General features: G+C 35.6%; 1 protein-coding gene and 1 long non-coding RNA gene across 3 annotated transcripts; one reads left to right on the top strand and one right to left on the bottom strand.

The window, feature by feature from the left end:
- Positions 1-742: 742 nt before the first annotated feature.
- ATM (Serine/Threonine-kinase ATM-like protein) lies at positions 743-19,047 on the bottom strand. 2 transcript variants are annotated; one of them, XM_079023249.1, is made up of 77 exons: positions 18,784-19,047; positions 18,486-18,594; positions 18,000-18,131; positions 17,678-17,839; positions 17,389-17,584; positions 17,007-17,303; positions 16,831-16,918; positions 16,645-16,748; positions 16,407-16,505; positions 16,262-16,318; positions 16,047-16,131; positions 15,734-15,808; positions 15,611-15,652; positions 15,424-15,494; positions 15,281-15,329; positions 15,070-15,141; positions 14,809-14,964; positions 14,632-14,721; positions 14,350-14,537; positions 13,707-14,271; positions 13,549-13,620; positions 13,311-13,472; positions 13,039-13,212; positions 12,775-12,902; positions 12,336-12,492; positions 12,070-12,116; positions 11,938-12,001; positions 11,676-11,750; positions 11,486-11,605; positions 11,191-11,376; positions 10,967-11,088; positions 10,808-10,877; positions 10,611-10,738; positions 10,395-10,536; positions 10,159-10,299; positions 9,973-10,071; positions 9,790-9,836; positions 9,495-9,681; positions 9,185-9,406; positions 9,036-9,107; positions 8,600-8,669; positions 8,362-8,479; positions 8,026-8,149; positions 7,771-7,908; positions 7,513-7,623; positions 7,345-7,392; positions 7,133-7,237; positions 6,949-7,035; positions 6,532-6,831; positions 6,309-6,424; positions 6,158-6,224; positions 6,002-6,076; positions 5,754-5,873; positions 5,506-5,670; positions 5,329-5,427; positions 5,096-5,247; positions 4,800-5,001; positions 4,662-4,709; positions 4,488-4,571; positions 4,326-4,409; positions 4,103-4,183; positions 3,923-4,012; positions 3,774-3,836; positions 3,530-3,670; positions 3,392-3,448; positions 3,257-3,316; positions 3,092-3,186; positions 2,884-2,992; positions 2,707-2,796; positions 2,540-2,619; positions 2,380-2,458; positions 2,242-2,288; positions 2,073-2,172; positions 1,716-1,982; positions 1,571-1,636; positions 1,322-1,465; positions 743-1,062 (listed from the first exon to the last, which is right to left on the bottom strand). In XM_079023249.1, exons 1-77 carry the CDS (start codon positions 18,850-18,852, stop codon positions 985-987), a joined length of 9,081 nt encoding a protein of 3,026 aa, XP_078879375.1. In that variant the 5' UTR covers positions 18,853-19,047; the 3' UTR covers positions 743-984. The 2 variants fall into 2 exon arrangements, with proteins under 2 accessions (XP_078879375.1, XP_078879376.1); XM_079023250.1 differs by lacking the exons at positions 16,262-16,318; positions 16,407-16,505; positions 16,645-16,748; ... (5 more) ...; positions 18,486-18,594; positions 18,784-19,047 and having other exon boundaries at positions 15,734-15,800; positions 16,047-16,126.
- Positions 19,048-20,421: 1,374 nt separating this feature from the next.
- Positions 20,422-21,345, top strand: LOC145081549 (uncharacterized). The gene is made up of 2 exons (XR_013696107.1): positions 20,422-20,913; positions 21,028-21,345. It is a non-coding gene; the product is annotated as an uncharacterized LOC145081549 (long non-coding RNA).
- Positions 21,346-21,754: the final 409 nt, after the last annotated feature.

Here is a 21,754-nt window from a genome sequence, read left to right on the forward strand (position 1 = left end):
CATTGAAATTGCATCTCATTCATCTTCTTCGGCCAGCACCGTCCACCTCGTGTCACCACCGGCCTAATCTTTAGCAACAAACATTATCTTCTATTATCATCATTCTCTACCACAACCATTCATTCCCACCATTCATTACCACCGCCGCAAAAAACAAACAAACTAACTTCCACTTGGAGAGAGAGAGAAAAGTTTAGTAATAAACAATATTCAAAAATATGAATTTATTGGTGTTTTATTATACAATAAATGCGAGTTTAATCATGTCAAAAATGATATTTACTAAACAACAAACGCAAGTTTATTGGCAAATCATTTAAAAAAATAAAAAAGTAACTGAAATACAAAAATGATACCTAATGCCCTAATGGTATTAATGGTTTGGACGCATTTATCCTTTAACTGCGAACTATATATTTGGTCATTATATTAACAAGACTAAAAAAGGAATACTCTTATAACATATAAAATTTGAATTAGGCGATTATTGGCTTGAATTTGGAAGACTAAAACCATAAAAATATAAAATCAGATAAAAAATTTGGATTTTTTGTAGATACAAAAACAGAAAAAAATAATGTTTGTTGTCAACATCTATCTACAAACTATTAACATAAAAGAAAACGTTAGATTTTGGCTTTCGTGTACCAAATTATTAAAGCTCACAAAAAGAAAACACCAAAAATCAAAGCCGGTGATGAGTATGAGAATTTTATTTTATTTTTTTTTAGTAATTAACCAATAAGCTAAATATGACTAGTATTAAAAATTTAAGATGCCTTAAGTCCTTTACATCCATTTTGAATGGAACAAAGAAGATGCTGATGGAAAACTTGGGTACAACATCAGAGCTTACATCAGAGGTAGACTGTACAGAAAGTAGAATAACTGTACGTATGTACTCACCCACCCAACAAGGAAAGCCTCAAAAGATGTACAAGGGTAAAATCGGTACAAAAAAAAACCCTGTACAGTTGACTTACATTAGAGCCAAGACGCCCACCCAGGAAACATTTGACATAGGCGATCAGGATCGATTGCATCCTGTATCAGTTGTTGAACCTGCCAAGCCAAAAGAATTAATTAAGAAAAAGGTTGAAATGCATAAAACCACAATACATGCACTTTCCCCATTTTATCGATTTAGCCACACCACCCCACCCAACTATTTTTTTTATGATTATTATCATAATAGTTTAGTGGCTAAATCACCAACAAATTTGCCCTCATTTCTTTTTAAGTGTGTGTGTGTCAAATAACTTTTAAACATCATTCATCCATCAGACCAGACCACACTTGATAAGAATGAGATAAAATTTACCTGTCCATGCACACTTCTCATTTCACCCTCTTCATATCCATCAAGTTTCTGCTTAACACGCAAAAGAGCACGTGCGGCATCTTTATTTCCTTCATATCCTTCTTCAGACTCCTCCAAGCTTGCCTCCAGATCATCATCAGTTTCCTATCCCCCCAAAAAAAAACACATCAGGCAATTACACTTGATAGCAAATTCAATATATACCATGTATATGCAAAAACAGAATATAGGGTTTCATTCCTTAATTACCTTTTGGCGCTCCAAAGCTTTTAGGGGTGATAGGGCCCACTTGTATAAAGGATCATGGATAAAAACCTGCACAGTGAATTTTATAACATATTAATATATGAGTAGAATAACCCTTTTATTTTAAATGGCGTTAAAAAAAACATACTTCAATGATGGTGAGCAAAGCTTCTTTATTTGTGCGCATGACTGAAAGATTTTCTTCACAACACCTTCTGAAAACGCCTTCCACTCCAGTTACTCCCATACCATCTATGATGTCTCTTGTGAGCCTGAAGGGAACCCGTTCAGGTGTTTTTAGCATCAATCCTTGCTCAAATGCAACACCCAGATCAATGTGTACAACTTCTGCAGTTGCTTGGTCAATTAGGATGTTCATGGAATGTCGATCTCCAAGACCCACAATGTAACCAACCTATATACAAAATCAGATAAGGTAGTGTTTGTTTGGTATGATAGGAATCAGAGAAGGAAAGGAATAATAAATAATAATACACTGCACTACCATTGAACTAGCTGCCACACTTCTTGTATAAGCAAGTCGTTTTTCAAACCAGTCAGCTGGATGTAAAAACCTCTCTAGAAAAAAGTGATGCATCACTGGTCTGCACCAAATAACAAAATAAAAAACCAAAACTTCAATAAACTATATTACTATTTAGGAAGTTACCAACCTGAAATTGTCACAGACTTCCTGGAATGCCTTGCGCTTGTTATTTTCCTATGAATCACAATCACATGATACAAGTTCATTCCTTTTGTAATGTTTTATATTACTAAAACTGAATAATATGAGTCATGAATCAACTTACTGTAGCCATGTGTTGCCTGCATTTGGGAAATGACCAATCTCCTGTTCCATAACGCCCATGAGCACCTCCACTTCTTGTACTGAAAACTCCACAGTTTTAATTTTAGTTGATCAATATACAAATTTGTTGACCTGAGACATCAAACATAATGTTTACTGACCTTCCTGTAAGATATTCACCTAAAGGTAAAGTGCCATTTACCCACTCGAGAACACCAGCACTTGGAGTAAAAGGAACCACCTGTTTCATCAAACATTGGTATGTTTAAATTTACACTTTTCACCCCTCAACATGAGCATCTAAAACAAAAATAAACTTCATAAGTACCTTATATGTCCGTATCCCTAATCTTCTTTTCCACGTATCACGGTGGTTCTGTAAGAAAGTATTCACCAATGCAAAGAACTGTTCCATTACCTGCAGTATTTTCATTACAAGTTACTCATATAATATTTATCAGAATTTAACTTGTATAAAGTTATACTTGATAAGTTTTATACATACAGCATCTTGTCTGAGGTCATCGTTTCCTGATTTCGCAAGCTGTCGATATCTTTTACCATCCGAACCAAGACACTCGACAACTTTTGGAGCATTTATGCCATTCATGATCCTGTGAAGATTAGCAATAGGAAGTGCAAATTAGCAGGATGTTGTGCTGACAAGAATACAAAAACAAGATTATGCCATGGTTCTCAATTTGTAGACATACGTGACTGAATCTGCTAAGCCTTTGAAATGTGGGAATGACCCTTCCTCATACTGACAACTAGGGTCAACTGGAAAAGATGATGTCACCACAGGTACCTGCATATTTAACCAAGACACACATAAGCCAAAATTATGGTGCCAAAAGGATTAAGAATGGTTTACTCACGAGTTCAAGTTGCTTGACACTGCGAATTTCTCTTGGGAGAGCCATCCTTTTATTGGTATCCTGTTAACATGAATAATCTATTTCAACATGATTAAAAAAATCCAACAAATGAGCCATATGAGATTTATGGATTACCTCTCGTTTTGTTTCCAGTTCAGCAAGCCGGATATAAATTTCTACCATCTGTTTCATCTATATAATACACACAAGCCATCATGAAAAGTTCCTGTAAATAGTTTATATAATATAATATTGGAAATTTGAATTACATACTTGTCTGATCACAGCTCCATGGTGCGAGGATAACTCTTTTAAGAGCGTTTCTGCAGCGTACTTTTTATCCATATCCACCACAAATGAGCTTCTACTTCGTTGCTTATCCTTGACACGATCACCATTGGCCAGTGCCAAAAGCTAGAAATTAAAACTTAATTAAATTATGAGGTATACTTTTTAAAACAGGATGTTATACACTAGACTAGACACTTGTATTCATTTGAAGAACAAAGCAAAGTACCTGAAAGATTGTGTGGTATGGATGGTCGATTGCCATTTTCTTTAATAGAGAAACCAAAGCGAACTGGATATAGTAAAACTAAAAAATGAACTAGAAGAAAATAAAAGATGAAATGAAAAAAGATTACAGTAAAGGCATGAGGCGTTAACCTGAAAAGTATTAGGTCCCTGGCTATCTTTTGAGCTACCCAGCCTTGAAGCAATTTGGTATACTAATGGTATAAACTTGCAAGACTGCACCTGAAAATACAAGTGAGAAGTTTCAGTTATAAATCTTAAATCTTTTCCCTTGTTGATAATAGCAATTAGCTTTAGTCGTCCTTTCTGTACCTCTTTGATTGTACTGAGCATCCCATCTACAACAATTTGTCTTGTGGATAAACCAAACCACAGAGATACAAGTCGAAACACCTGAGAGACAATTACAATATTTTTTACCAAATCAATCTTTGACTTGTTTGTTTCGAATAAGGGATTGAAATTGGATTTACAGTTTAGTACATCATATTTGACCACGAAAGAAGTCAAAAACTACATTTGGATAAGATCATACCACTCGAACGTCATATTTGTCGGCAATGACTAGACATCGCTTATATCCTTCCAATGCTATGCTGAGGAAATTATCTCTATCTTGCTGAAAGATTAAGGTAATGCAGTTAAGAAAAAGATCACATGATATGTTGTACTTTTTGAAGACTGATTGGTTTTCTACCTGCAACTTTTCAGCCTCCTCTTTGTCCATTGTAAGTTGTTTTTGCAACTCTTGTATTTTTACTGAATAATCTGTTTTATCACCCTATACACATGAAAGAAAATGATAAATCTTCTGAAATAATGTTGAGCATGGAATGGATGACAAAGAAAAGTTTTGAAAACATCAGCTTGCCTTGGATGAATTCTTGAATCGCCTATAAAGTGCATCCAACTCTTTTGTCTACAAAATCGACTTCTGGTTATGTATTGCCAAACAAAACTTCATTTTATTAAAAAATTAGAAGAATTGAAATCTGTATAAATAAACAACCTTATGTTTTCTCAAGCGCATTGCTGCTTGCCACTCATTAGAGGTGAGTCTTTCCTCATAGCTACGGAAAAGAGCATCCGCATAATGAGCAAGCTGGAAATGTGTTTGTCCTTGTCTTGCAACTGACTTCTTGTCTGTTGACTGGTGTTTGTCAGCAAGGTTGACCGCGTTTTTCAGATACTTCTCCAAGATAGTCCTAGAGCTAAAGGGCAGAATGGTAAAGTTAGCTTCATTGTCTTGCAATGTTTAAGAAGACAAATTGAGAATATGGTTAACAGTTATATTTTATAACTAACTTGCTAGAACGTGTTTCAGCCAGCCATTTTCCAACTAGACGGTATACATCTGCTGCCACCTCATTCATTTTGCGATTTTCAGAGATGTACTTTGCAAGATTAATTGCCATCTCATGTTGACCTTGGGCCCGCAGAAGCTTTGCTTCTTCAACCTAGTACAAATAAAAATTATATATTAAAGAAGGAAAAATAAAATGATCAGTAATGAATAATGATGTTATAGAAACGCATACCCTTCCAAGCCAATAGAGTTTAGAATCTTCTCCTCCCATACCAATATAGAGGGACTTAAACTCATGCAATGCCGCAGCAGATTGAGAAAATCTAGAGCCCTACAAAATGGAGATCATTGTTATTTGCAGAAATAATTAGTTTCTTATTTATAAAATGATTATAGTTTAATGACATACCTTACGAAGAATAGATGCAGATTCCAAAAGATGTTGGACAGTACAGTCCTTACAGCTTAAAATTTGAAGCATAACTCTTCTGAATGCCATGAATGGTTCTAACAGGTTCATATGTAACTGTGCACGATTCAGAATGCAGCTCCATTCCGTATCCAACCATGACAACTGCATAAAACACATTTTCAATTGGCAACTAATACTAGTAGTAATAAGAACAAGTAAACATATGAGCAATTTGCAACTAGTACCTGGTCCATGTTGGGAGTCAAAGGTCCAGATAATAATCTTTCTGCCTCGCTGTCATTATCTTTCTTCCCATCCAACCATGCCCATCGCAAATCCCAGGCCAGTCCAAGATGACAGAAAATCTGACAAAAAATCATAAAAACATTACTCTCTAAATTAAATCATGTGAGTGTGTTACTTTTTACCATAATGAAATCCTCCAGACTTTATCCAAATATGAAGACAAAGTTAAGCATTGTGAATTGCGCACCTGGAGCTTCACAATAGTGGAATAAATATATTCTGTGCTCTCCTCACTTGCATGATAGATAGAGAACAGAAGCTCCTGATATTAATATAATCAACTTGTAAGTTAAATTTTCAGAAGGCCTTACTTCTTCCAACTATAACACTAATCCATCTGTACCTGCTTAGATTCTTTGAGGTTCAGGTTAAATTCGCTCACATCTCCCTCGTGGAAAGCCCTCAAACAGCTATAGCAACATAGTAATGATTTGATTTTGTGTTAAAATAAAGAGGTACCAGTTTTAATAAAAGAAAAAATCATATTGAATTACCTGTGTAGCCTTTGGTTGAAATGGCTATGTCTGATCCGTTGACTTGGCTTAGGAGAATTAGTGTCCATGGACAATAGAGAGAAATCCCAATTTCCTGCACGCCAAGCAGCTTCAAACTACAAAACAGGGAAAATCAAGCATCACTACAAAAGAAAAAAAAAAGATGGAAATAAGAAGAGAAAATACACAAAGAAGATCACATGTTGTATAAAGTTGGACAAACCTGTAGCTCATTGAACTCTAAGTCATCCTGAAAGCGGCCTTTTTTGTACATTAGCCCTTGGCAATACATATCCAACATATGAGTGCAACCAATTTGTTGTAAAGATTTGATCAGCCCTTTGTGTGGTTTTCTTTGTTTCATTTCATCTTCTGGTTTGGAGGAAGATGAAGATAAGGATTGATCACGGGAACTATTATTACCCATCTCAATCGATGCCTCAGATCGTACTTGTAGGTCGTAGTACTCAAGAGCTTTACTCCAGTTACCCTCATGCTCAAAGGTGATTATTTGTGATGTCAGCTGCAGGTCATGAAAAACATAATTTGATACAGTGTAGAAAATAAAAAATCAAGAAATGCATAAAAATTGAGATAAAGATAACATGAGAGACAATGTGCGTGATATAGTAGCATTTACCTTGTGAGACTGGATGATCCCATACAAACTGTCTGGTTCATTTATTTGGGTAACTGCTGCAACTAGAATTTCTATGTGGTGTGGTAGCTGACAACAATAAAGAAATGATGGCTAATAAGTAATAATGAACCACAATGATTTATCAGACATTATTCTGATAGTAACTAAAAGAACTTAAGAGTACCATTTCTAGATGGGAAAAATCTGGACTTCCTAACGTGAGGCAGCTAAAATGCTCTTGACACCAGTGCTCCACATACAACACAGCAGTGAAGTATGAGCCACAGCCCTGTCAATTAATTAGGAAAGCAAGTGAGAGTAGTAATAGCAGACAAACCTTGTATCAGTTATCTTTCATAAGTTGTAGACATAAACATCAAAGTGAAATTAACTCACAATGGCTGACTTAGCGACAACAAGGTAGTCAATGGGAAGCCAATAAACCTGAGAAATGTAATGAAATAATAGTAAACTATTGGATGGAGCGTGGATATCATACTGGCTTTAATTAATGTTCATTTATGAATTATGATTAGCAATTAAGAATGCATAGAAGATCTAGACCTTTTCCCAACATAATGTAGAAGTGAGTGGTTGAGTAGATGTTGCAGTATGGTCTGTTGCCTTACGTGGTGTAGAACGAGATCTTGAGCTATAACTAGATGACTTCGCATGCTGCAGAACCAACTCTTAGTATTCATCTCGGAAGTAATTAAATAACAATTTCATTTTAGAAAATTATGTTTTTAATGCAAACAACCAAACAAACAATATGGTAACAAAAGAAATACTGAGGATATTGTTGGTTGCATCTGTATTTACCTTTGAGCCTTCGGTTTTAGAAGGAGCAGAAGTAGCTCTCTCCATTACATGACAGAGTCGAAGTTCATTGAGTGCATCCAAAATAACCTGAACTGATCTGATTAAGCTATTGGATTCAACAACTATCTCTTCCACCACCTGAATATAAATTAAATATACCAAAATCACCTTGTTAATATCACATCACTAAATATATTTTTAAATGACTTATATGGTCAACATAACAACTAAGCACAGAAATTTAACAAGATAAACCTTCACGGAGATCAGCTTGCAAAGATCAATGTCTAAATTCTTCCTCTTTGCAAGATTGACCATAACATTTGACAAAAGAAGCTCCGCAACTTCAGCTTTCAGCAGCACAATATCCTGGCATAACCTATTTTGCAAACCCATGGTTACTTCGAAGAGAAAATATATATATATATATATATATATATATATATATATATATATATATATATTATTTTTTTAATAATAAAAGAGAGTGGGACCCACTTAAGTAGTGCCATCACCACCCCCTCCTTTGCATGCACATACACCCCAACAAACAGGTAAAACCAATACCTACAAAGAAAGAAGGAATGCTACCTTAAGATAGTATCATCACAAAAATAAATGAGTGCATAAACTAGCTGAGAGATCCATGTCTCAAATGTTTTGTCACGAGTCTCCCATGTAGAAGTCTTCTCAATTGTAATGGCTTGACCTGACAATAGTATTAAATAGGTGACAACATGACCAAACTTAAGAACAACTTTAACAGATGGAAAAAAAACACATATTTTCTCAAGTGATTAAGAGTTCTTATAGAATGGAATGGCTTTACCACTGAACTTCCTTTCTAGATCCATTAAGGAACTCTGAACTAGCTCTGCATTAACACCCTTGGAGTGAACCTACATGTAAAGAAGAATTAGACACTGAAAACACCTTTTCAAATGATCAGAATGACACAAGCATGAACAAAAGAAAAGGCCCATCAACCATATACTGACGCAATCAGTAGCGACTTTAGATCACTTTTCAATGAAGCAGCCATATTTGTAACGAGTCAATATGAATTAAAAGAAGCATTCATGTAACTAATAATATAGAAATAGAAATAGAATTTGAATTATAGCAATAAATAATGGATTACAAGAGCTTCTGTGTGAAGACATCCCAATCGAGATCATATAACGAATATACACAGGTTACTAACACCCAAATAAGACTTCTAACTTACAGAAAGATATAGTGAAATGAAAAATGTTTGTTGTTACCTCAAGTATAGACCTCTCGTAAGAATCAAGTGATAGTAAAGCTCGGTGACCCCTTTCAGTTGAAAGTATCCCCTGGTCGAAGGCAGGGTATGTGTTAATAAATTTATAAAAGATAAAAATAAACTAAATGCTTTTAATAGCTGACTTACACGTAATGCTTGTGATGCCATCTCAATTATCTCGACAGATTCATCCATCAAATACTTCTTCAAAAGCTGCATCACTGCAATTAAGAGCTCTTCAGATAAACCTGAATCCATATGAAAACTGAAGCCACTACCACCATCCGAATAAAGAGGCTTGCAAATGTGTATCCGGTTTGACTCTCCAGGAAGATGGAAAACAACACGATGTGGATCCCCAATACCAATCTGAAAACAGAATCACCAAATACATGAAACAACTCTCTATCAGTTGATGTGGTGAGTAAAGAAAATAGAAGGAAGTTAAAACTGATACCATTGATAAAAAATCAGAAACAAATGCTCCAAAACTGTTTGATGCATCTGAACTGGCCATTCGAACTAGAGTCCAAACCGCACGTACAATTTCATCATCATATTGCCAAAATGCATCTCCAAAAAACTGTTCTGCATTCTTTTGACGCTCAAACCCCGTGAACATGATACTGTGCAAAGCTTTGAGACTGCAAGAAAAGTGTCATACATTGATTTGACCTGAGCAATAGATATAAATTCTCACAGATTTCTATTTTTAGACTATAGAAGTTTATAATCAAATAAAGAAAAATCACCTGCATATAACCAGCCGTGGTGGAAGATGACTAGATCTTCCCACAAACTGAAAAAAATAAAAAAATAAAAAAAACATTAAGGCAGACAAAAGTTTTAGGAATGAAAAGATAGCCAGCAACAGAATTTTACTATTATTAAAAAAACTAATATATCCACACATTCTCAAGGAAATGAAATTTTACATCTAATAAGTGGTCTCTTGCAGAGTAATCTTGGCACACTTCGCGATGAAACTTGCATAGTCTATCAAATATATCAAATTCAGGAAAGGGGGGAAGTTCCTGAAATAGCACACTTGCCAATTGTAATTCAAAGCCTTCTAAGCAGCAATGAAAATTTTCTAATTAGTCAAAACTGAAAAAATGTACTTTGATATGCTTATGAAGAGATGGATCAGAATCCACAACAAGCTCATGAAGCAGTGACAAAGCCTCCGATGGATGAGTGAGGGAATGTTTAATATCAGATTTAGAGGGTATACAAGAATCAACTAGCTTTGATACCAGAAACTGCAACAAAGAACAGCCGAATTCAGAAAAGGTCAAAATGATGGCATATAATAATAACCAGTAAAGAAGATAATGTAGGAAAACGAGAGATAAACCTGAAGTTGTTCACCAAGCACATCAATACCATATTTAGACTGGTTGTCTTTAAGAGTTTTGAGCAATGCAGAGATAATCTGACAACATTGGTCTTGTAAAGGACCATAATCAATGAATTGCCCCACTAAGGTGAAAAGATAACTGCAGAATCATTATGGAAATTTTAGTGAGTAGAACACATTTGGAGTACAAGGGACAAGTTGATCTGAACTCACTTGGAAGTGCTTGGTACTGCAGCTCTATGTCCAAGAACATTAACAAGCACCTCAATACCAGACAACCTGTTACATCTGTGCCTATGGTGAATAGACGCTGTAACTTTATGATGCATTTCAAGTATAAACTGCACAATACAAAGCCAATGTCATAAGGTGCAAGAAAAGATAATGAGAACATGAAAATATATAATCACCATAAAAACTCTATCGGGGCGAAAAATGTTGATTTTGTCCACTACAACCATGCTGCAAGGAGCTTCTTCCCTACAAAATATAATAGCATAACGGTTAGGCAGTATAACTTGATACTTGGAAGAACACACATTTGAAAATGTTACGAGAAGGCAACGTACATGTTCAAGAAACCATCAACAACTGTTTGAATAGCACGTTGAATGGTATCCTTGGTAAAGAAAGGCAATGCAGGTTCTGATAATCGAGAAGCAAGTGATAAAATGTAACTGACAATAGAAACCTGCAATTAGATAACAGCAAGTGTTACAGTTTGAGTAAATCCATTGACAAATTACTCCGTTATGCATAACTAAGCTTGTGTATTAAAGGTAGAATAGCAAACCATGTGTCTCTTAATAAGGGTGTCCCGCTCCTTCTCAGATAACCCAGAGATACTTAATATTGAGCTCTGAAGTGCTGCTGTTCCAGATTCCCACCCAGACCTTTTGCTGCAATGTAATGCTATACAAACTGAAAAGATATGTACAAAGTGATTCTTGATAAGTGCTGCAGAAGATTGACCGGAAACCTGCATGCAGAAATGATGTCAGCTCAAACGAAATAAAGCCAATCATTCATCAAAATTGTAAAAACAAATAATAATAATATGAAGTTTCAAGCATATTAAAAGATCCCACCTTGGCAACCCAGTTCAAGTTGGAAACATCGTTATGCAAAACCAAAGCTGGAAGAAGCCAACGGCAACAATATTGAATGAAATTACTAGCTTCCACATTGAGAACAAAAAGTTCACGTGTCTGCAAATACCAAATGAGATTAAATGTACATCCAATAATGTCTTCCATTAAATAGTTATGTTAATATTACCTCAACTAATGCAGCCAAGCTTACACCACACTGGACCCAGAAGAAAATAATTGGTGCAATAAGCTCTCCAATGTACTGCAAAAAATTCATATACTAAATTCAATCACCATGATGTATAATAACCTCATAAAACAGCTACTTCCAGTTATTCAAAAAACAAACAAGTCTGGATGGCTCAGTTCTGTCCGTGAATGACACAATCAATATCAATCTGTACTATAAGCTAGTGAGATAAGGATTAAAGATAGACTGAAAAAAAAACCTCGGATCTGGAGTTGTATTGTAGTTTTTTAGATAGGTTGTCAAGTACAGCAGCAACCAGTTCCCTGCAGTAAAATGATTGTAGTAAGTATATAGGCTTTGGTTGGTCAGCAAAGACGTACAAGAATAGTACCTTTGGGAGGAATCAATAGCAGCAATAACACAGATCATAAAAACAGCCTGCATGAAATTAAAAAGGTCAACAGAAGCATACAGATCCCCACCAAAGAAAAATCAGTCCAAAAACTTGATGACTATTACAGAATACACATCTTCTACATAAATTTGCATTTGTAATGCCTCACTAAAAATTAAATCAGTCAGATAAGAAAAAACAACACATGGTGAATATTTTTCACAAGAAAAGATGTTCAATAAAATTTAAAAGGATTTAAATACCTCCAACTCAATTTTCTCACTGTGCAGGGCAAGATGCACAAGGGTTACAATGATGGTTTCCATGATAGGGCGTGGTTGATGACCAGCAGCTAAAACCTCATTGGATTTAACGAGCTTATCCTTAAATAACACCACCAATTTTACACTAAAATTTGACCTGGAACATGGAGAAACATAATCAGGAATTTAATCTCTTCTGTACTTGATATTAGACATCGGAAGCTAAAACGGTGTATACGAGGTGAGGTCATTCTCAGTATCAAAAAACTTAAGGACATAAAAGTACAAAAAGGTTTCTTCATCCAAGAACCTGGCCGATATCAAGACTCTTTTTGCTAGTTAAATCTTTTTTTTCTAAGTGCAAGCTTGATCCTAACACTATGTAGAAAATTGCTAGAAAATAATATATTAAAAAAATACACTATGCTTTAAAACATACAGTATGTCCTGGAAGAGCTCATCATGGCCATCCCACGTTTGGAAAAGAACACCAATTCTTCTTGCTAGGGAAAATCGAACACGGAAATCAGGATCTCGGAGCATAAGTAGCAGCTTCTCAACCATGGCCTATTTTATATATACACAACAGAAACCATGTCAACAAATAGATGATCAGAATGAGAGTGATGATTATGCCTAAACCCTAAAGGTACTAACTAGAAAGAAAATTTTATATTTATCACACAAAGTGAAGCATAAGCACCTGACCGATTTGAGGACTATGTAATATAAAGTTGCATATGCAATCAATGAGCTTCACACGACCTAACCAATCAAATTGGTCATTTTCTGCAATTTTGATAACAAGATCACCCAGTGGTACCAAACTCTGAGAGTCGTCCTCTAGAATTAGCTCCATGGAAGTTTGTGATGCCACCTGTAAAACATTAACAAAAATTTAACAAAGTTGGTATTTATTAATTGTTTAGCCTGTTTCATTGTAAACTTCAGTGTCATACATCAGATGCAACCAACCTGTTCAGATAATCCTGATTTTATAGAATGACCGAGATTCTTTTCCTTTGTAACTTTGTTTGACATCAAAGTCTGTAACAGGCCACATATAGCGGTCAGTATCTTAGTTGGCTGAAGCTTAACATCAGAAAGCCTATCAACCATGTTGTCCAGTGATAAAACCTGCAAAACCACATATCAATGAAAAAAATTAGACAAAAGAAATATATATTGTCACTAGATATTTACAGGAGAGTACCATGTCAGAAAACCCTTGACAAGAGGACCAGCAAGGATGTTCACAAAGGTTAAGCATAAGGCATTCCATCAGCTGGATCAATATCAAGGTCAATATTAGATTATTATTAGTAGTATTATGTTTATGTTTATGTTTGAAAAAATCAAGAGGATATTTACCCTTTGATCACTTTCTGTTCGCCTCAAATTGAACAAAACATCCCATGTGTCGACTGGAAGAACCGAAAAAAAGCTTGAGATTAATGATATAATTTCCAGCTTCCATTTAACAGTAGGAGACACTCGAGAATTCTCTCCACCACTACTCATAACATCAACATCATCTTCTAAATCATCAATTTCATCAAGCTCTGCATCCAAGACAGTCATATTATTGCGATTTGGCCAATCTGATTGATCTATCTCAGACTGAAGATTACGTGTGCCATCAGAAACTCCTTCATATAGTTTAGTCAGAGCCTTCAAAAATCTCTTGGTTGACCAGATAATATCATTATAAAACGTACAATCACCATCACCATCTTGATAGCTAAAGAAGGGGGAACCAATAAAACATTTTAAAGAAGTTTGAATGGAGTCCATGCCCTCAAGACCAGCATTTAAGCCATGACTACCACACTGAATATCACTGGAACGTTTTTCAATCACTGAAACAGCATGACTCAGCATTTCTAACATGTACTGACCAACTTCGGAGAAGAAAGAAACGTTTTCTTCTTTCAACCTAATGCAACAAAATGATTTGCTAAAATTTGCTTTTATATTTTAAATAAAATTCACCAAGGCTGGAAAATAAAAATACCTTGTAACATACGAACCATACAGGAAATTTGACAAAAGAGCACATCTGAAGAAAATATCTGAGAGAATCATTTTCTCAATCTCTTTGTTTTCCAAAACCTCAAGAATTCCGAGCTCCGTTTCATGAAGCAGTGAGTCCCTTAAATGACGGGGGAGACGAACCTTCTGATGGCTCGGAGCCTGGGCTACCTGAAAAACAATAAAATTATATAAATATTTCTCCAATCCCACAATATAAATTCATTTTTGTAGAAAAAAAAAACAGAGCAAGTGCAAGTGCAACCTCTGAATGAGAATCGAGAAAAACTTCAGCAAGCACTTCCACAGAGCAATCGAACAAATCATGTGAACTTTCCTGCTCTAGTTTTTCAACCTGCATGAAATTTGAATATTCAATTTTTTTGCATCTGGAAGTAGTGAAAGATCAGCATACAGAATAGGAAAACAATATTCATTATACCTCAATGCTGTCATCAATGGTTACAGGGATATCTACAAGAAGATGAGCCAAAGAACATCCTTTATCACAATTTGTAAAGCAAGAGGAACCAGCACAAAGAGAAAATACAGCTGCTGGCAACAGTACAACTGTATGCTCATTGAGCACCATATGTCCCTAAATAAGATGGTACCAGTAATTAATCTTCACACAGCATTTTAAGAGCCCTAATATTTTCACTTTGTGTATCAACCACAGAAATGTAAGAATTGCCATACAAACCTTCCAGTTAAGTAAGCCCATAACCGTCCTTAAGAGATCTTTTCTCAGATGTAAAACGTCCTGCATGTCACCCTACACAAAAGCAAAAAAGGTAAGAGTGATGGTGGCAAAAATGTTAACAAGCTATTTGAGGTGATAGTAACTATCTTTGTAATGAGGGTATATAATATATGATATATTTAATATATCTCAAAAAAAAAAAACAACTTACATGGGATCCTTTCTTTGAAAAGTAACCTGATATGAAGCGTAAAAGAGACCTGATCATCATTATAACAGCACATTTATGAAAACATGATAATGATAAAGAAACATGGTGATTCACAAAGGTATCAATATTCATTGTTAACCTACACTGATGGAGAATTTTTAAACAACCGAAGATCCCATACATCATGAGCTACAATAAAGTTGTTCATTGGATCCTGAAAGCAAAATGCAAAACCGAAAGTCTCCAAAGTTAAACCAAATAATCCCCCCTATGTTAAGAAAATATCAATAAAAAGAAAATACCAATAGTTTATTAGAACAGCATGCTTACACTCAAATTAATATTTCCAAGGAGTATAAGAGCAGCATCTGCCTGAATAAACCAAAGAGAAAGGTATACGTTACGTGTGCTTCATGTTTGTAGGTAGGTGTGGTAATCAAATGAAATACTTACAACTGATGTAACATTGTTGAACATTGGTAAACCACGCAGTAGAGTGTTCCATATTGTATGCCAGCCTCTGTATAACTACAATTTTTACAAAACTAAGTTCATGCTTAATGACTGTAACTCTGGAAGAGTAAGAAAAACACTTCAACATGATTTCAATCTAAGGTTTCTCCAAATTCTAGAAAGATGTGATAGCTTGCAAGGGGTGTCCCTAAAAACATTGTCAATATGCATGCATTAAACAATTTCCAGCTGTCCACATTACTAGTCGGCTATAACTTTACAGACATCCAAATGAAAAGAAATAGCACGACACCTGATTATTGGTAAATTCCACTTTTGCTGAGCACTCCACTCCATAAATAGGACGTAGAAGTACTGATGAAAGTCCTTGAAGACTCCTACAAATGCCCATAGACAAATGTAAGAGTTCATATAACAAGAATATAGAGAATCAAGATAAATATAGTAGATTGGTGACTGTGACATTTCAATCATCTAAAAGCAACCACAAGAAATTTGACAGCATACCGTAGAGTCCACAGAAGACCATCATAAGCATGCTCCATGGTTGCTTTGTTCATTATTCTGCAATAAATTATAAACCCACAAAGTTTGTGTGTGTTTAGATAAGATAATACAACAATAGGGCATAAAACAAATTCAGAATACTTACCTCTCAAAGTTTGTGGATAATCCTTCAAACCAGTATATGAAATGTTCATGCTTAATGCGACTAGAGTAGTTGCGAATAAGGAAGCAAAATGCTGCATTCCTGTCATAGAAGCAAAACCCTCAAACCAAATAATAACTTTATAACTAATAACAGAAACATAAGGCAATAACGTAGAATAAAACAATCAACATTTATATTTCTTATATAATATGTCATTGTGCACTTTTTCAGAACTTACCAAGACCACTTCCCTTTGATGATTTGTTCGTTTAAATAGACAACAGTATTCTCCCTCTTAGCTCGTTTATCAGCTACAGGCGCTTTAAACGAAACAAGGCATGCCTGAAAAAAACTTTCACAACTTGTAACTTTTATTGAACCTTAAACATGTCTAAAACTTGCAATTAGATTGTACATTACTAACCCGACAAAAGACAATAGCTGCAAGATCCATCAAACTGGATTGTGAGTTTGTTAATGTACCTCGCTTATCATCCCTTGTTGTATCATTCCTATAATTTGCATTACCATGAATAAATTAAAGTTTCAGTAAAGATGATGGTGACAGTGAAGTACTTAAAACTAAGAAACAAAACTTACCATGGCAGACTGGTAGTGGAGGTACTAATTTGATCTAGTTCCTTTCCTATTATATCCAAAAGTTGTTCCAATAAAACACTGCCATCAGTAGTTCCTCTTGCTAACTTTAATTGTAACCTTGCGTATAAAACAAGTGCATCCTTCAGACCACGATCATGAGTTGTTACCCAAACACGAAAAAGAAACTGATGCACAGCATCATGAATTTCTAAAGATCGACTGCCCATATTTGGACCATCCCTAATCAAATATGTATTAATACACTCAACCAATTTGCGCAAAATCTTCCCCTCATCCCTGAAAATAACATAATAATATGAATATGATGTATTGTTGAGAAGAGAACAACAATCTCAAAAGCTCTGATTATCTATGCTATTACCTTAAATTAGAGAAAATCTCAATAAAACCTTTTGTTATTCCCACACGAAGATCATCAGGAAAATCTCCAGGAGGACTATCAAGAAGTGAATGAAGTGTGAGGATGCACCGAAAGACCTCCTCCTTAATAATTGATTGTCCGGTACTGCGTTCACTCAAGCTTATCTCAACCTTTTCCATGTATAGAAGCACCAGACCTTGTCAAATCATTATGAGAACAATGAGATGAGTTCAAAGCCAAAAAAATTATTTCCAAAAAAAAATATGATAGATCTTGAAAAGGTACTCACTAGAGTACACATTCTTTCTCAAGTGAAACTGAAGATGTTTAACTGCCAAAAGATGTCGTAGAATAATTCCATATTCGGACTGAAAGCTTGGAACATCGTGTAAAATCTTCCATATATGATTGAAAAGTGATTTTGCCACAGAGAGAAGATGTAAACTCTTTCCTGTCCATAGATCACATATAAGAATGTCTTCTAATAAGCTTAATTTGGGAAAAAGATCCAATACTAGTGCTATAATAGTGACACTACGCCAGGCTAAACAATGGAATACACATATGTAGCATAACAGCCGTTTTCTAATGAAATTGACACAAAAACATACCATCTTCAGCTCGTTGTACCACAATTCTAAGAGTCTTTGCAAATGCCAACTTGGGCAGCCGCTTCTTACTTGCAGACACCTCCAACTTTATAGCTTCAGTGAGCAATTTAACAAGAAAAGGCCAAGTTTTAGCTGCAACAACAAAAACCAACCTCAGTTCACCTTGTAATGTTTAAGAAGCATGCAATATAACAGACATATGTTATGTGCGTGCTGAGCTAATACATATCCAACATTAGATGGAATCACTATTCTGTTTGACCCATTTCAGAGTTTCGAAAATCCAAGAGCAGATGATGTTCTGCTGTTGCCTGAGCTCTTGTTGGACCTATAACTTTCATTGATAAAATTCAATCCATCCAATTTGTACCTTGACATTATCAGTATGCAATGCTGGGAATGGATCAGAATGATCCTAATAACTAGGGTTTTATTAACATATTTTGCAAGTTATCAATTGATTTCACAATGCATAAATCGTCTTACCGTGTGGTACCTCATGAGGTTTGAGCATGGATGTATTGCGTCCCATATATTTACAGAACTCAATCAACCTTTCTCCTTCTAGCCATGTATTCAACAACTTAATCCCTTCCTGAAACAGTAAACACAAAAATCACAACAAACTAAATATACATTTACACAGCATAAACAGAGATCGAACTCAATTCACTTCATGTGCGTGTTAACATAGTCGAATGGATTTAGTAAGCATTGAGTTCGTTTAATTTTGCCTCACAAAAAGAAAAATAGTGATCAAACAAATAATCGATATGAATATTACTTCACGGGATTTGGCCTTATCAGATGAGAGTTTCAAAACGATTTCATGGACATCTTCAGATTTGACCATCGCATAATACCAGAAGAACACAGACAGTCTGGAAATGATTCAAATGCGAACACTGATGGTTTAGAGTGAGAAGATGAGAGATAGTTAGGGTTTTACTGTGTCAGTTGGGTTGTTTAAGAGAGTTTAACTTTTAAGTGGCGGGAGAGAAGGGAATGTCTAAAGAGGGTTTTGGGGACAAACGAGGTCAAAAGGCTTATTGTGCGTAAGCGTTCCCTCCTCTCTTCCTTGGTTTGGTTTTGTCTCTATGTTTTTCAATTTGCTAAAAAACGGTTTTTATTTTTTGTTTTCGTTTTTCCTTTTCAATTTTTTGTTTTTTGTTCTCGGTTTTCATTTGAAAATTTAGAAAATGTGTTTAGTTAAAAAAAAAAATTCATTTTCAGTCTTAGAAAAGTTAGAAAATGCATTTAGATATGTATATTTATATCGATTTTCATTTTTAGAAAACAGTAGCGGTGGTAGGGTGAGGGTGGGGGCAGCGGCGGGACTGCGGGAGGCAGTGGTGTTGTCGATGATGACGACGGTGGTGGTGGTTGTCATCGTGGTGATGACAGGCGGTGGTGGTGGTCGCGGCAATTGTGGTTGTGGTGGTGGTGATGTTTGTGATAGGGTAGCAGTGGCGGGTGATGGCGATGGTAGGTCGGTGATTGTGGTGGTGGTGCTAGGTGGATGGATGGTTGTTTGTGGTTGTGGTGTTGGGGGCGAGGGTGTGCTTGTGGTTGTGTGTGTGTGTGTAGGTCAGGGGAGGGTAGGTGTGTGTTTATGGGGGTGGGTGGGTGTGTTTTGGGGTGGGTATGGATGTGTGTGTGTTTGTATGGTGGTGGTGGGGGTGGGTAGGTGTGTGTTTGTAGTTGTGTGTGGGGGTGGGGGTAGGGTTGGGGTAGGTGTGTGTTTGTAGGGGTGGGTGGTTTGTGTGTGTGTTTATGGGTAGGGTGTGTGTGTATGTGTTTGTGGGGATGGACTTGGGAGTGGGTGGGTTTGGGGTGTTAAGGTGGGGGCAGGTAGAGGTGAGAGTGGGTGTGTTTATATTTTAGAAAAAATTTGGAATTAAAAAAATGTGGAAAACAAGGATTATGGTTTTCTAAAAATTTCCAACTTCTTTATAGTTTTAGAAAACGGAAAATTTTCATTTTTTGTGAAAATTTTAGAAAAATAAACGAACTAAACGCATTTTTAAAATTCTCATTTTTCTTGGCAAATTTTTCCGGAAAACACTCCATCTTTCCGCAACCTAAACGTTTCCTCCCTCTTCCACCATGGCTTCAAGGCTTATACTTACCGCCAAACTTTGATAAAATGTAGGGACACACACACGCTATGTATGTATGTATGTGTGTGTGTGTGTGTGTGTATATATATATATATATATATATATGTAGAGAGAGAGAGGGAGAGAGAAGAATGATCATTTGAGAACTTATAGTTTTCCGAGAACCAAACGAGGGTCGTTAGATTAAAATAACAGAAGGTTGAGATGTTTTGTGGCATTTTGTAAATATTTGAAGAAATTAAACATGGGGGTATGGGATTGAAATTAATTGAAGGGCATTTATGGTACTAAAATCAGATCTTTCTCCTAAAATAAATTGATGCCCTCTTCCTCTCCCAAATCCCTCGATCGTCTCGTCGTCACTCTTTCTCTCGCAACTTCATTGTTGTTTGTTCCCAATCCAGAACCAAAGTCCGAAAGTCGATATTCTCCTACGTCAACTGTCTCTGAAATCAAGGAAGGTGAATGTCGAAATCGATATTTTTGGCGGTGTTGGCAAACCATACGATATATCCTTCATCACAGCCTCACGTTCTCTGAGCGTCACCGACGATCGATATTCGGCTCAGCTCCGACGGCCGATTCGCATCTCCGCCTTTCTAGTTGGCCGGGAGTAGGCCCTAAATACAGACTACAAAACATGTATAATATACAACAATTAGACAATCGTTCTCTCGTGTGAAAGCCCTAAAACAACAAATTTGCTCTTTCCTTTTGCGTTCTTCGGCAAACGATTAAATAATTGTTCTCTCACGTGTCATTTATGCATTCACACCGACAATGAAGCTTGTCCAGTAAGTGTCAACGGTCTCTGCTGATTATTTGAACTTTTTCTGAGGATTGTAGGTTTCTTATGCAATGCTTTGAGTATTTTTCCTTTTAGTCCTTGGTTGATTTTGATTGTATAGGTTTTTGATGAAATATAACAAGAGAGTTCAGATCAATCTCAATAACGGGATTGTTGTTCACCTGACAATCAAAGAGCCTCATCGAATCTGTTTCTATCGAATATCCAATTATTAGGTTCTTTTCTCATATTGATTCTCTTACGTCCTTAGATTGTTATAATAATTATACTTTATTAACTGGTATATATGGATATGAGGTTTCTTTACTGAAATTTAGATTCATTGAGATTGGAATTTCCTTGTGATAATGGATAAAATTGTAATTCGGTTTCCATTGATTTAGTCTTGGAAATCTGAATTCGATGTCGAAATTGCTCATGTGTTACTGTTTTGATTTGTCTTTCAATCCTTCTTTTTTAACCACGCAAGTTATTATTCTTATATTATTGACACTGTTCTGTTTAGTTTTGAATTCCTTTATGTTTTTAACTACCGGAATATGAACTCTTCATTGTACATAGTTGGTGTATAAAACAAAACCACTTCCATTTATCTATTTCTACGAAATATTCTATTTCGATATGTTTTAACAATTTGTTGTTTTCGGTGTTTAACTGATATTGTGTAGCGCCTCGAAAATCACAACCAATTTAAACCTTTCAAAATAATCCATTTACTAATAAAAGTGTTTTAAGAATCATTGTTTCCAAAACATTATTTAAAATCAAAGTCTCTCAATATCCAATCAGTAGTAAAACCAAGAATGTGTACGGTCACGCATTTGCCT

Source organism: Lactuca serriola, chromosome 1 (genome assembly GCF_051521515.1).
Source record: "Lactuca serriola cultivar US96UC23 chromosome 1, Lser_US96UC23_V15, whole genome shotgun sequence".
Taxonomy (NCBI): Eukaryota; Viridiplantae; Streptophyta; class Magnoliopsida; order Asterales; family Asteraceae; genus Lactuca; species Lactuca serriola.

Excerpts from the sequence above, each read along its gene's own strand:
- ATM (XM_079023249.1), bottom strand. The coding sequence starts at position 18,852 with ATGGTCAAATCTGAAGATGTCCATGAAATCGTTTTGAAACTCTCATCT. Across the intron at positions 12,117-12,335 it reads GTGAGAAAATTGAGTTGGAG|GCTGTTTTTATGATCTGTGT; the intron begins GTATTTAAATCC and ends AATTTCATGCAG. Across the intron at positions 7,909-8,025 it reads GCAAGCTGATCTCCGTGAAG|GTGGTGGAAGAGATAGTTGT; the intron begins GTTTATCTTGTT and ends ATTTATATTCAG.